Source organism: Lipotes vexillifer, unplaced genomic scaffold (genome assembly GCF_000442215.2).
Source record: "Lipotes vexillifer unplaced genomic scaffold, Lipotes_vexillifer_v1.1 scaffold1346, whole genome shotgun sequence".
NCBI lineage: Eukaryota > Metazoa > Chordata > Mammalia > Artiodactyla > Lipotidae > Lipotes > Lipotes vexillifer.
This window is the reverse complement of record NW_006791409.1, coordinates 345,963-360,648: the sequence shown is the minus strand read 5'-3', so window position 1 is coordinate 360,648 and position 14,686 is coordinate 345,963. Positions and strand designations below refer to the sequence as shown.

The following is a 14,686-nucleotide window of genomic DNA, read 5'->3' as shown; positions in this document are numbered from 1 at the left end:
TAAATCCGTAATACTGAGACTTTCCCCTCACTAAACTGAGTTGGACGGATCCTTCTTCCCATCCTGTTGCTGTCAAACGCAATTCTTTGTTTTATTTAATATTTGGTCCATGAACGTGAAGAGCACAGATTCTGGAGGCAGATCATGTGGGTTTGAATCCTGGCTTCTCCACATATTAACCAGTTGGCCCAAGTCAGGGGCCTATGCCCCTGCTGTGTGATACAGGGATACATTTCTAGTACTACCTCACAGCTGCTATGAGGATTAAACGAGAGTCTGGCCAGGACTGGATCAGTTAATAGTCAAACGCTGGGTTTTTTTGGTGTCTAGATTACAGAAGTAAGATATTATAGTATTTTCACAGATATTAAAAGTTGGAGTGGAAGAAACAAATTATTGAGCAGCCTCTTTAATCACTCAGGTATGCTACTAAGGATACAAAGTGAAAAAATGTAGTCTCCACCCCAAAGAGATGAGAGTCTACCTAAAGACACAGGTACACTAACACCAATTACAATGTTATTTTAAACTGCTATACTGGTACAATAAGCAAACTGTTAAGACAGAAGTTAAATAGACTGGCTCAGTCTGGGCTAATCTGTCACAGAGAAAAAACATGGGGTAGGCCTTGAGCCATAGTCTGAGGAACTCTCCAGAAAGACATTACATTTGCAAAGACATGGATTTTAAAAACACGTTGTATTTTCGAAACAATTACTCAAGGCTGATGCTAGAGCTCAAGAAGCAGGTGGGGAAGAGGTGGGAAGAGAGGGATGTCGTGCTCACCAAGCTAAGAAAGAAGACCCATAAATGGGGGCTTCCCTGGTGGCGCAGTGGTTGAGAGTCCGCCTGCCAATGCAGGGGACAGGGGTTAGTGCCCCGGTCTGGGAGGATCCCCCGTGCCGCAGAGCGGCTGGGCCCGTGAGCCATGGCCGCTGAGCCTGCGCGTCCGGAGCCTGTGCTCCGCAACGGCAGAGGCCACAGCAGGGAGAGGCCCACGTACCGCAAAAAAAAAAAAAAAAGGTCTAGAAGGAGGAAAACAGGTAGTCTTCAATCCTAACAGCGTATCTGATTGATTAATATCAAAAGGGATTTTAATATCTGTACTTGAAAAAGAAGTGTAATAAAACATTTTTAAATATAAGAATGGTATTTGCTATATATGAGTTAAATTCTAAGAATGAAAAGGCAAGCAATTTGATAAGAACTTTTACATGTAAGTTTAAAAAAAAAAAACTTGCATCCTAAGTAGCATTGGTTTGGTCATAGTGACTACTTCACAAGTGGTTTTCTGTCTGGTTTATCACCTCCAGGGGAGGTATGAGTCGAAGAGTACAGAGTTCCAGTTATGCAAGGTGAATAAGTCCTAGAGGTCTACTGTACAGCACAGTATCTACAGTTAACAATACTGTGTGGTATACTCTTCTTCCTAGTTCAGAGCTAAAAGCTGACACTAACTTTATTTTTAGTTAGACACAACTGACATATAACATTTTGTAAGTTTAAGGTATACAATGTGTTGATTTGATATATTTATATATTGTGATATGATTATAACAGTAGTGTTAGCTAACACCTCTATTATGGGTGTATTGTACTTTTAAAATTTTGCTAAAAGCTAAGAGATTAGATCTTATGTTGTGTGGGGGTTTTTTTTATAATTTTATTTACTTTTTTATTTTTTGGCTGCGTTGGGTCTTCGTTGCTGCGTGGGCTTTCTCTAGCTGTGGCGAGCAGGGACTACTCTTTGTTGCGGTGCCTGGGCTTCTCACTGCGGTGGCTTCTCTTGTTGCAGAGCATGGGCTCTAGGCACACGGGCTTCAGTAGTTGTGGCGCATGGGCTCTAGAGCGCAGGCTCAGTAGTTGTGACACACGGGTTTAGTTGCTCCACAGCACGTGGGATCTTCCCGGACCAGGGCTCGAACCCGTGTCCCCTGCACTGGCAGGTGGATTCTTAACCACTCTGCCGCCAGGGAAGTCCCTTATGTTATGTTCTTATCATAAAATAATAATAATAATAATAATAAATGAATGAATGGGGCAGAAGGAAACTTTTGGAGGTCATGGATATGTTCATGACCTAGATTGTGGTGATGGCTTCACAGATGTGTACCCACCTCCAAACTCTTCAAGTTATAAACGTATAACTTGTATAATGTATAGCTTTTTGGATGTTAAAAATAAAAAGAGTTATAAATTCTTGGCTTGAGATTTTTTTTTAGTTACTTTTAGTACTAAATAAAAGGTCACCAAAAGAATCAAGTAAACAAGATATCCAAAGTCAGAACCAGACAATAAAGATTAGGAAAATCAGTCTTAAGAGTTTATAAAGGAAAATATTTCTCATTAAAATTGTTATTTCCATTCCAAGTCCCAACAATCTTTTTGCATGGTCCATAAAGTAACCATATGCTTTTCTCATTAAAGCAAGTGCCTTGGGTTCAGTATATATTTTCTTCCAACTTGGCAGTGTTGACCATCAGAAAATTAAAACTCTCCTGAATGGAAAAGCCAGAGCTTCACCCTGAAACATAAACCCTCCAGCTGAGATGCAGCCTTCTTCTCTTGTAGAAGTACTCAGATCCCATTTGGTTGTAATACTTTTGCCTTCAAAAGCCAGGCCAAAGCACAGTAATGTTATCCTTACTGAAAACAGAGGGAAGATGGTCCCATGCTGAATGTTTTCTAATCTGCTCTTTATCAGAACATCTGAGGGTCTGGATTGCAACCATACACTTACATTAAAGAACAATGACCTCACCCCCAATATGTCAAAATGTTATCAGGAAACCCTGTATCTGAGATCTGATGTCTGACTGACTGCAGAGAGCTTTCTCTTTGTCCACTGCCCTATCTGTTTCAGTAAAATGAAACCCAGAAGTTATTGACATTTCCTCTCAGAATACATTTCCTTTAAATTCAAGGTATGTTCTTCTCATACCAGCAGAGGGAGGCCTGATCCGCTTCCTGAGCTCTGAGACTGCTCAATTAAGTCTCTCAGGGATTCTCCAGGAGGAATGTAAGTTTCATCCTGTTCTAATCCAATGCTGTACCGAGGTCTGGTTTCTTGTCTTTTATACCTGAAGATGCACAAAGAAAGATAATGTTAGACACTGGATTGCAATGATAGGGGCAAACATGCAGATAAAACAGTAACCACAGCAGGTTTTATCTTTGCACATAATACAAGATTAGATGCTCAGTATTTATTACCCTTAGTTATGATTTCCAGCACAAAATCGTAATTATTCTTCTAACCTATATTTTAAAGTAAACTACATGTTTTTATCTCACTCACAACCACATATGATTTTTCTTCTCTATTCCTATCAAATGCATATATCCAAGCAGGCTACATTCCATTAATGTTTCTACACAGTTGCAATATTCATTCCCTAAAATCTTTTCTTATAAGGTCCCTGATCAACTACAGATGCAAATTTTTGGTTTACAAAAGACATTACAATTTTCTCATCCAAGGCAATGTATAGATAAATGAGCTAAACTGAAACTTTAAAAACTTTTATCAATAATTATGTCTTCAATTAGAAATGATGTTATTTGAATCAACTCCTACTTGTAGAAAAGTAACCTAAATTACAATTACAAAAAGCCAATGATGGGCTTCCCTGGTGGCGCAGTGCTTGAGAGTCCGCCTGCCGATGCAGGAGACGCGGGTTCGTGCCCCGTTTCGGGAGGATCCCACATGCCGCGGAGCGGCTGGGCCCGTGAGCCATGGCCGCTGAGCCTGCGCGTCCGGAGCCTGTGCTCCGCAAATGGGAGAGGCCACAACAGTGAGAGGCCCGCATAACGCAAGAAAAAAAAAAAAAAAAAAAAAAAAAAGCCAATGATAAGAATTTAAAGGTCCTTGATATTTCACAAACTAGAAAATGAGTTCTCAGGTGACTGAAAATAATTTGTAATGACCATACTGTAATTTAATAACTGAACATATTTTAATAACTGATCCATAAATTATCTTTAAAATCTTTCAGTGCTAGGAGGATATTGTTAGCTCACACAATAAGGAATTACTAAAGCAATTCTAAGTTCACCATGGTCATTTCTCTGCTTTGAATCAAACCTCAGTAGCAACTAGTTGCTGAATTTCCTAGCTACCATAAATTTCCTAGGGATGAAATTTTTTTCTGGGTGGTTTTGATATCTGAAGCAGAAATGAGATAGGTATCTATTAATAGCTTCATTAGGACAAATATTTATCAATAGTAACTGATTTTATCAGTGAAATCTAAGATCTAATTAGGTCAAGGAAAGCTGTGGTAAAAAATGTCAACAGGTAGAAGAGTATGAGAATGACCTAGAGTCTGTCCTACAGAGTGAAGCAAGTCAGAAAGAGAAAGACAAATACCTTATGCTAACACATATATATGGAATTTAAGAAAAAAAAATGTCATGAAGAACCTAGGGGTAAGACAGGAATAAAGACACAGACCTACTAGAGTATGGACTTGAGGATATGGGGAGGGGGAAGGGTAAGCTGTGACAAAGTGAGAGAGAGGCATGGACATATATACACTACCAAATGTAAGGTAGATAGCTAGTGGGAAGCAGCCGCATAGCACAGGGAGATCAACTTGGTGCTTTGTGACCACCTAGAGGGGTGGGATAGGGAGGGTGGGAGGGAGGGAGACGCAAGAGGGAAGAGATATGGGAACATATGTATATGTATAACTGATTCACTTTGTTATAAAGCAGAAACTAACACACCATTGTAAAGCAATTATACTCCAATAAAGATGTAAAAGAAAAAAGAGAATGATATTATAAACTCAAAATTCTATAGCTACATGTTAGAAACTTACCTGAAGTAACAGAATAAAATGATAAGGACCAAGAGGAAACTACAGACAGTCACAGATATAAGTAAAGCCTTGTGGTGTACAGGTCCATCAACAAAATCTGAAATTAAAAATGAAAAGAGCCATGATACAGACATTATTTTCATTTAAAATTTAGGAAGCAACTCTTTCCTAAAAGTGCTTGCTGCTCCATGTGCAAGATTTGAGAGGTCCTTTTAATCTGCTAATTGATAAGAAATATATATATATACTCTCTAAATTAAATAAGTCTGAGTAACATGAATCATTGTTCATGTAGCCACTCACTTCAAGAGCATGCATTTCTTCTTCTCTGGAAGGAATAGGTTTCACATAGGATAAAAGCACAGGATATAAATAAATGTAAATGGATCAATACCCCTAAAATATAAGCAGGTTGTTCAACTTTATTTCAGATCCAGCTGATGCGTTTACAGATTTTTCTCACGTGGTTTCTGGAGCACTCTATATCATGAATTTGGATAAAAAAACAAATCTATATTGATTGTACATAAAAACCAAAGTAATCCTATGATGGATACAAAGGATCAGAATTCCTCAAATATTGCCAAATAAATAGAATACGTGATTTGCATTACTTTAAACAAAGATGCCCTTCAAAAATACGTAGCTTAATTTTTCATAAACAGCATCCTATTTTCAAAGAATGGGTATGTTCCACTCAAAGAATTACTGTGTGATCCTTTTAAAGAACAAATTATTAAACAGTATTCACGCTGTTTTAACTCCAGTTCCTGACAAATAAGATTTATAATATTACGGCATGATTTTTCAAACGTTGTAAAAATAAGAATGACCTGGAGAGCTTTATACAGAGGCATATTTACTGACTTCAACCCCAGAGATTTTTATTCAAAGTATATTTTTTCTTTTTTACAACCATCCCAGGTGATTTATATGCAGGTAGTCTCTGGAACGTATTTTGAGGAAACTGACTGAAAACCTGGTGCACTTACCTAGTAACAGAACTAGCACCGTTCTTATTAAGGGTACCATACATCCCTGAGAGAGTAATTGCTGCTATTTAATTTTAAAAGGTATTGTAATTTATGACTTTGGTTACCTACAAACAAGATGTTTTCCAACTGTGCTGTATACTTTTAATGGTACGGCTACCTAAACATTTTGCCTGGGGACCTTACCCCACTAAACGTAAATTTCTTTTTTTCATTCAAAAGTATTATACGTTCCCTGAAGAAAAACTGAAAAGCACCAACTAACTAAAATAAAATAAATAAAATTGCCACCACCTCACTATTTACAAAAATTACTGCTAACATTTTAGTATATGCCTTTCCAGTACCATTTCAATGAACAAAAAAGTTCATGAACAAAATAGTTCACAAAAAGGCATTGTATACACCCATGCCCATAGCTGTATTATTCACAACAGCTAAAACATGGAAGAAACCTAAGTGTCCACTGACATATGAATGGATAAGCAAAATGTGGTATATACATAAGACATGGTTTAGCCTTAAAAGGAAAGAGATTCTGACATATATTACAACATGAATGAACCTTAAGGACACTGTACTAAGTGAAATAAGCCAGTCACAAAAAGACAAACACTCCACTTATATGAGATACTTAGAGAAGTCAAAATGATAAAGACAAAAAGAAGAATGGGGCTTCCCTGGTGGCGCAGTGCTTGAGAGTCCGCCTGCCGATGCAGGAGACGCGGGTTCGTGCCCCGTTTCGGGAAGATCCCACATGCCGCGGAGCGGCTGGGCCCGTGAGCCATGGCCACTGAGCCTGCGCGTCCGGAGCCTGTGCTCCGCAAATGGGAGAGGCCACAACAGTGAGAGGCCCGCATAACGCAAGGAAAAAAAAAAAAAAAAGAAGAATGGTAGTTGCCAGGAGTTGTGGGGAGGAGAGATGGGAGAAGTTAATATTTAATGGGTAAGAGTTTCAGTTCTACAAGATGAACAGAGCTACAGAGATGGATGGTGGTTATGGCTGTATAACATTATAAACATATTTAATATCACTGAACTGTACACTTGAAAGTGATTAAGATGGTAAACTTTATGTTATGTATATTTCACCACAAATAAAAAATTTGGGGGAAAAAAATCATTAGAATTGCCTTGTAACTAGACTGTTTTCATTTATAATATTGTAAACATCTTCCAAAACAATAAAAATTTTTGTGCAAAATTAGTTTCAAAGATTACACAGTACATATACAGACACATCCTAATTAGAAAGTCAGTCTTCTGATGATGTATATTTAGAAGATTGCAAAGATTTTGCTACAATACATCTTTGCTGTGATACATAAAATTCTGTGATGAACATTCTTACACATACATCATTGTACATGTCAATGATTATTTTCTTAATCTAGATTTAAAGAAGTAAAATTATTAGTTTGAAGGATATATATTTTAAGGTTTTTCATACATGTTGTCAAAGTACCCTTTAAAAAAGATTACAGGTTTCTTTTTTACCATCAATGTGAACATATGTCTTAATTATTCTGAAATAATCTCAGTCTTATAGAAAACCTGTAAGAATAAAGGACTTCAATATGCCCTTTAGAGAGTTTTCATTTAAAAAATTTTAGCATATTTACTTTATAATTCTCTTGCTCTCTCAGTATGTATGTGTGTGCCTATCTCCCTCTCTCTATATAAAGATATGTATATGTACATGTTTGTATTCACATTTATTTATTTATATGTATGTATACTCTGTGGATCATCTGAAGTTACAGACATAATGTCTCCACCCATAAGCACTTCAGAGTGAACTTCCTAAGAACAAGGACACTGTCTTACCAAATGGTAATGCAATTACCAAAATCAGGAAAGTAACACGAACACATGAAATGAAAATAAATCTTACTGTGAAATATATCAGAGAAAGTTTGGATTATTTATTATAAACTAAAATCCACAGATTTTTATACTAATTTCTCATCCAAATCTTACGATGGTTATGATTTACTCATCAGTCTAAAATATATGTTTAATAATTATTTATGATCTACACTACTTGTAAAATATTAATGGAAGTAGTCTGTTTGCATCTGAAAAGACTAAATGAGAGACCATCTTTTAAAAAGCAGTTTTATATTAAATTCAGAAACACTGCCAATTGAGCAGAGAAAGAGTTCAAGACCGTGATGTACTGGAGTACACAAAGAGCCATTCAGCCTTTAACAACAACAGGAATCATATATAATTACCACATGCGTTGTCCAAAAAGTGTTGCTTAGGAAATCTTGAAAATAATTTGTAAGCTCTTAAAATTACGTGGGCTAAGATTTTACACAAAGAATTTTCTTAGTAAAAATTCCCTCCTTACCTCCCCCACTCCTCTGGGTTATAGGCAAAGTCAACAATAACCCAAAATGAGCACAATACCTCTGCCAGTGAGAGAGCAATTAACAACGTTAGTACACATGCATGTATACAAATACCATGGTGCAAATAATGTCACTGCAAACAGCTTAAGATCTATCTCCAATTTTAAGGACAACAAAAGCAAAAAAGCCTGATTTTGCAGACAATCAAAAAGAACGCTGGATACTCTATCAAAACTAGAGTAACTATGTATGCACAACATATTTTCAGTATACAAATACAGAATACTTTTTCATTCAAGTGATATAATTTTACTAAAAACTATCAGCCTCATCGACTTTCACTTTTCCATGTAAATGCAGAACACTCTGAACTGTAAGAACAGTGTTTTGTTTTTTGGTTTTTTTTTTTTCTCCGTACGCGGGCCTCTCACTGTTGTGGCCTCTCCCGTTGGGAGCACAGGCTCCGGACGCGCAGGCTCAGTGGCCATGTCTCACGGGCCCAGCCGCTCTGCGGCATGTGGGATCTTCCCGGACCGGGGCACGAACCCGCGTCCCCTGCATCGGCAGGCAGACTCTCAACCACTGCGCCACCAGGGAAGCCCAAGAACAGTGTATTTATTACTCATCATATTAGATTTCTGATTTATGAGACCAGAAAGAATCTAAGGGACTTTTTCCTTACCATCAAGCACTTTTTTTAAAGGCTAGCATTACCTTCCCACTTCCCTTTTCTTTGCCCCAATAAACCTATCCCCTACTGCCTCCCTGTCTTTTGTCATAAATAGTGAGCCTTATCAATATGCCTTTTGTTTCTGTTGGTCGTGCCTGTCATGTTTTAATCTGCCATTACCTGTGCTCAGAGCATTAACAATGTAAACATTCAAGTCACTGCCAGAGTCTTGGAAAGTGAACACTTCCAGATACATATCAGGAAAAGAACAGAGCCCACAGTTCTCTCTAGGCCAGCAGATTTCTACCTGGCTGTCACTCCAACTGCTCAGGGAAGCAGAATGGAGAACTCTCTAGGGAAGTCTGGTTCACTCTGAGAGGCAAGTAAGAATCACCAATGGTTTCCTATCAAAACAGCATTCTGTCATTACTTGTCTCCTCTCTGACAATTAACTGGTTTGCAACTGCTTAAAATGCCAGGACTGTTTCTATGAGGCTAGAAGATAGCTCATAATTGCAATAAGAAATAAAAAACCATATTGCTAGAAAGAATCTTGGAAATACGATGGCCCAAAGACATCTTTATATGTGTTCTCAATGTTATAACCACAGATAAATTGGAGACATCTTTCTATTAATAGAGCACAAAGTGCCTGAAAAGCATATTCTTGTCAGAGGATTTCAGTCAACAAACAATACTGTAAAGTAATTTAACTTCATCATATATTGGGATGTCATCTTACAGTAACATCTAGAAATAAATTCACTATAAGAACAAAGACATAATATTCTAGTTATTTTCCTGCAGAAAACGATTTAGTATTATATTTTCTGGTAACAAAGGAAGTTAAGACAGAATTGTTATATCCAGATTACTGTGTTCAGTGAGAAAGAAAAAGTCTAATTATTTGTAAATTTCTTTCACCTATCCCAAATACAAAGTTAACCAGAATTTCCAAAATAGTTAGAAGCTGCACATTTCCAGAAATGTTAAGAGCTATTCCCTGGCAAGGAATTCAGCTCAGACTCATGTACCGGTTTATACTGCCACAAGCATAATATATATGCCAGAAGGAAAATTCTGCAACTGACCTTTGCATTCTAGATGCTATCATATATTCAACCTATCTGTGTTATAGAGAATACGGCAAATGGTTTCACTGATTAAATACCTGTTACCTATTGAGTTTAATTTGTAATTGGCAATACCTGAAGCTAAGCAATAACATTTTTAAACAAATCTGTAAACTGCTCAGAAAATATTTTTTAGTTGAGTAAGCAAAGAAATAATAAGGTAAAGTTTAGCTTTGGAAATCCTGTATTATAATTTTACTTAAACTACATTGAAATTACCCTATTTCAAAACAGAAACAGTTGTTTCTGATACATTTTCCCTGAAGTATACACATAGTGTATATTAGTAATTCCCATATTTAAACACATAAACTATACCTATTCCAAAAAATTATATGAACTTTATTTGCTCTTGTAAAAGCCAAATTTAAGGATCCCATTTAATAAAGCAAAGGGCTTCTGTTCATTGCAACACCAGTCTTTCACTTCTTTAAGTGCTCTTTTGAAAAAAAAAATTAACCAAAACTAAGTAATAATAAGTAATTTGGGAGGAGGAAAGAAACCTCATCAAATTATCTTGCCTACACACCATTTCAAAAGAACATTTAACTCACAATATCTTGGTCAAACCATGTGACGCTGGAACCATACATCATCCCTTCCAGCATCTCAGTGCCCCTTCATCACTAATTCTGCAGGCAGGAAGCCAGACACCAGGGCACCACGACTTCTCCCTACAAGCCTCTCCATCAAAACAGACATGTCTCCCTCCTCTTTGCACCAGCTGCAGTGTGACTGGGCTTCCCGAATCATATTTTATTGTTTATAATGAAGGTGCTGCATTTGATCTAATTACTTTTCGTATTTCTTCCTTCAGGAGAAAGAATATTGTCCCAGGGTATTCTGCTTTGCTGGTGCTGAAATGGAATAAGCAAAGCAAAAGGAAAACTAATATTCATAAAAGAATTTCCGCTGCTTTCTGGTCACCCTTCATCTTTTTTTGAAACAGAAGATGACAAATAAAATTTCAAGGATCTAAATATACATTGATAAATATTTGTTGGATGTGATTTTGTATCTCTAATTTCCTGCTAAATGCATCTAAGTTGGAGAAAAAAAAAGTGAAAAAACTCTGGATCGGTAGAAAAGGTTTTCTTGTTTATTTATTTATTTTCCGTGGTACGCGGGCCTCTCACTGTTGTGGCCTCTTCCGTTGCGGAGCACAGGCTCTGGATAGGCAGGCTCAGCGGCCATGACTCACGGGCCCAGCTGCTCTGCGGCATGTGGGATCTTCCCGGACCGGGGCACAAACCTGTGTCCCCTGCATCAGCAGGCGGACTCACAACCACTGCGCCACCAGGGAAGCCCTCTTGTTTATTTTTGAATAAGACAATTTATTTGTAGGTATTTACCCCTACGCTTAGTACTTCTCTGATGGCTAATAACAGAACCTCACCTAAGCCTGTTATTATTTAGCACCTAGTAATACAGATGTTTTGAGATAAGGTTAATCATTTAACTTTTTTAGAAAAGCGATTATTAAGAAAAAAAGAACAACAAAAAAAATGGTGAGCTGGATTTTTTAACCCTCTCATCTTTTAATAATACAGTGTCTGCTTTATACTAGTTTGACACAGAGGTTTATAGGAAGTCTACTATAATAATATGTAACAATCTATCAGGCAACGCCTAGCCCAGGGGTCTCAAAGTGTGGTCTCTGGACCAACATCATCAGCATCACCTGGAAACTCCTTAGAAAGGCAAATCATTGGGGTCCACTCAGATCTACTGAATCAGAAACTCTAGGTGGGGGCCAATAATCCGTGTTTTAATAAGCCCCCCAGGTGATTCTGATGCACCTAGGTTTGAAAACTACTAGCCTAGTATTAATACGTAAGTGGGCCTTTTTTTTTTTTTTTTTTGCGGTACGCGGGCCTCTCACTGTTGTGGCCTCTCCCATTGCGGAGCACAGGCTCCGGACATGCAGGCTCAGCGGCCATGGCTCGCGGGCCCAGCCGCTCCGCGGCATGTGGGATCTTCCCGGACCAGGTCACGAACCCGCGTCCCCTGCATCGGCAGGAGGACTCTCAACCACTGCGCCACCAGAGAAGCCCATAAGCGGGCCTTAATAAATGATAAATTAGAAGGAAGAGAACGAGAGAGGAGGAGCGGAGAGAGAGTGTGTGTGCAAGAGAGAGAGGGAGCAACCCTCTAACACCATATTCTAAGAATGGAGAAAATGCTAATTGTGCAAAGCAAACATAATAAACCGGAGGCTTCAAAGTAATCATCTTGTTTATTGATTATTTTGTGACATGGCTAACCACTACTTAGAGTTTTCTAACTCTTAGATACATAAAAGCTTTTTTTCTTTTTTTGAGAATGTCGTTTAAGGCTCTTTATAGACAATTCAGGGAGATGAGGTCACAGGCCGATTTCCCATCTCCAGTACTTACTTTAGCTGTGTAACCTTCACACAGTACTTGACCTCACTATTCCTTAGCTGCATGTCTGAGAAATTGGGGTGATGCTAATGGTGCTTTCCCCACTGAGCTGTTATGAGGATTAAATGAGTCAGTATATGTAAAGTACTTAGAAAAGAACCACAGTAAGTAAGCACTCCATTCACATTAGCAAATATCACAGTTACCTAGGCTCTGAGCTTTAGAGGGTCCTGCTCTGGCTCCCTTTAACTGGGCCCCTTCCCACTGAGCAGTGGGTCTGCAGAACACAGGCAATGTGTCCACCCAGAATTTGTCCCATCCTGCTCTCCATGTAAAACACTGGCCATTGGGCTTCCCTGGTGGCGCAGTGGTTGAGAGTCCGCCTGCCGATGCAGGGGACATGGGTTCGTGTCCCGGTCCGGGAGGATCCCACATGCCGTGGAGCGGCTGGGCCTGTGAGCCATGGCCGCTGAGCCTGCGCGTCCGGAGCCTGTGCTCCGCAAGGGGAGAGGCCACAACAGTGAGAGGCCCACGTACCGCAAAAAAAAAAAAAAAAAAAGGAAAAAGAAAAACAAAAAAACAACACTGGCCATTGCCCCAAAGTCTGGAATTCTACCTAAATGGCCCTAGGCCTGTGTCTGGAAACTATGAGGCCCCCTGTCTCCCTGAGGGTGGACCAAGGAGCTGGTGTACTTACCCAAAGGCCTGAGGGGTGACCAAGCAGTGGCCAAGGGGTGTCTGGGGCAAGACATGTGGGCAGAGCCTAAACCAGAGGGCTGGGGTGTTGTAATGTGGGTGCCTGACATTAAGCTTCTGATTACTGAGGCATCTGTTTCAAAGACATCTATCTCAAATAAACACATTGCCAGCTGTATGACACACTACTAGTAAAACAACTAGATAAGAAAGCAGGTCACCCCATCCGTGAAGTTCCCTGGATAACTGACCGCTTGAATAATTCTGTTTTTCCCTTCCCGTGCCTTAATTCCCACTCTTACGTTTTAAACTTGCCAATATTTTTGTAACCATGTATGGTGACAAATGTTAGCTAGACTTACTGTGGTGATGATTTTTGCAACATATATAAATATCAAGTCATTACGTTATACACCTGAAACTAATATAATGTTATATGTCAGTCATAACTCAACGTTCAAAATTAATTAATTTGCCAATAAAGAGAGAAACTGTGAAACCCTAGGCACCCCACCTTTGACCCCAGTAAAGGGAGAACCCCAGGTCTCCACCCCCCCATACCTGTGACCTTGCTGTGTGGCCCTCAGGTGTGCTGTGTACCCTCCGGTTCTTGCAAATAATACATCTTATCTTTCAGATTTCTCTGACAGTGGCTGCTGAGGTGCATTTTAGATAATAAGAACCACATGGGTCAGTCTAGCCACAATATTAGCTCCAGTCAGAGTAAAGTCTACAGGGGCTGCCACAGTGGTATGGACCCCGGTAAGTGATTCAGACTTTCCTAGCCAACAGTATCACTGCCAAAAGGCTGAGACAGACACAAAACAGGTGTCCAGCTGCATGCATGACAGACCTCTCCCAGTGCCAGACAGAACCAAGAACGGGGCTCCCAATCACTCCCACTCCCACACTGGAATGAATAAGTCTAAGTAGTTCAAGCGTTCTGAATGCCAAGCTGGTGTTCCCCATCACTATGAAAATATTCTTGTTAAGTTTGGTTAACAGAAAGTATTTTATTTAGCAGTCTTCTACATTGGTTTATGAGTTTTAAATAATTAGGTAAATGGTATGTGGACTTCCATTTATACCAATGCCTCGGCTCCACAAAAGTTAGGGTTGGTCATAAGTATAAAAACAACAGCTAAAGTTAAAAATATCAAAATAAGATGGTTCCATGTCTCTTTAACATCCCTGTTCTTTATTTTGGGTTTTATACCAAAACATAAATATACCTATCTCCAATATGACTATATAAAGACATATATCCAATATGGCTGCAACGCAAACGTTTCTGACCAAGGCATTACTGATATTCAGTAAACATGTATAGTCCACTTCCAAAAAAAATGCTGCCCATGTGTATATGGCAGAGACAAAAACAAGAAAGGCAGCAGCTCTGTGGTATATTTGTGTAAGAAAGACCAGTGCTCCCAGACCACAGCCTGCAGTGACTTTTACTGGACCCCAAAATGACTGTGCCAAAATGGTGAGGTGGAATCTGCAGAGACCTCACCCAGGCACTACCTGGGATCCTCAGAGTTCAAAATGGTAAACCCTACATCCACTAAACTCCCAAGTCCGTCACCTTGTATAATCCTCAACATAATCCACTAGCCACAGTAACATCCTCT

At 39.0% G+C, this 14,686-nt stretch overlaps 1 protein-coding gene across 3 annotated transcripts in view; it reads right to left on the bottom strand.

The window, feature by feature from the left end:
- The window catches only part of BMPR1B (bone morphogenetic protein receptor type 1B), a 168,131-nt gene that overhangs the window by 29,524 nt on the left and 123,921 nt on the right, over positions 1 to 14,686 (bottom strand). For all 3 annotated transcript variants that reach the window (XM_007464391.1, XM_007464390.1, XM_007464389.1), the window contains exons 5-6: positions 4,824 to 4,920; positions 2,942 to 3,080 (exon numbers count right to left, since the gene is read on the bottom strand). In XM_007464391.1, the coding sequence (XP_007464453.1) occupies positions 2,942 to 3,080; positions 4,824 to 4,920 (236 nt within the window). The remainder of the gene's footprint in view (positions 1 to 2,941; positions 3,081 to 4,823; positions 4,921 to 14,686) is intronic.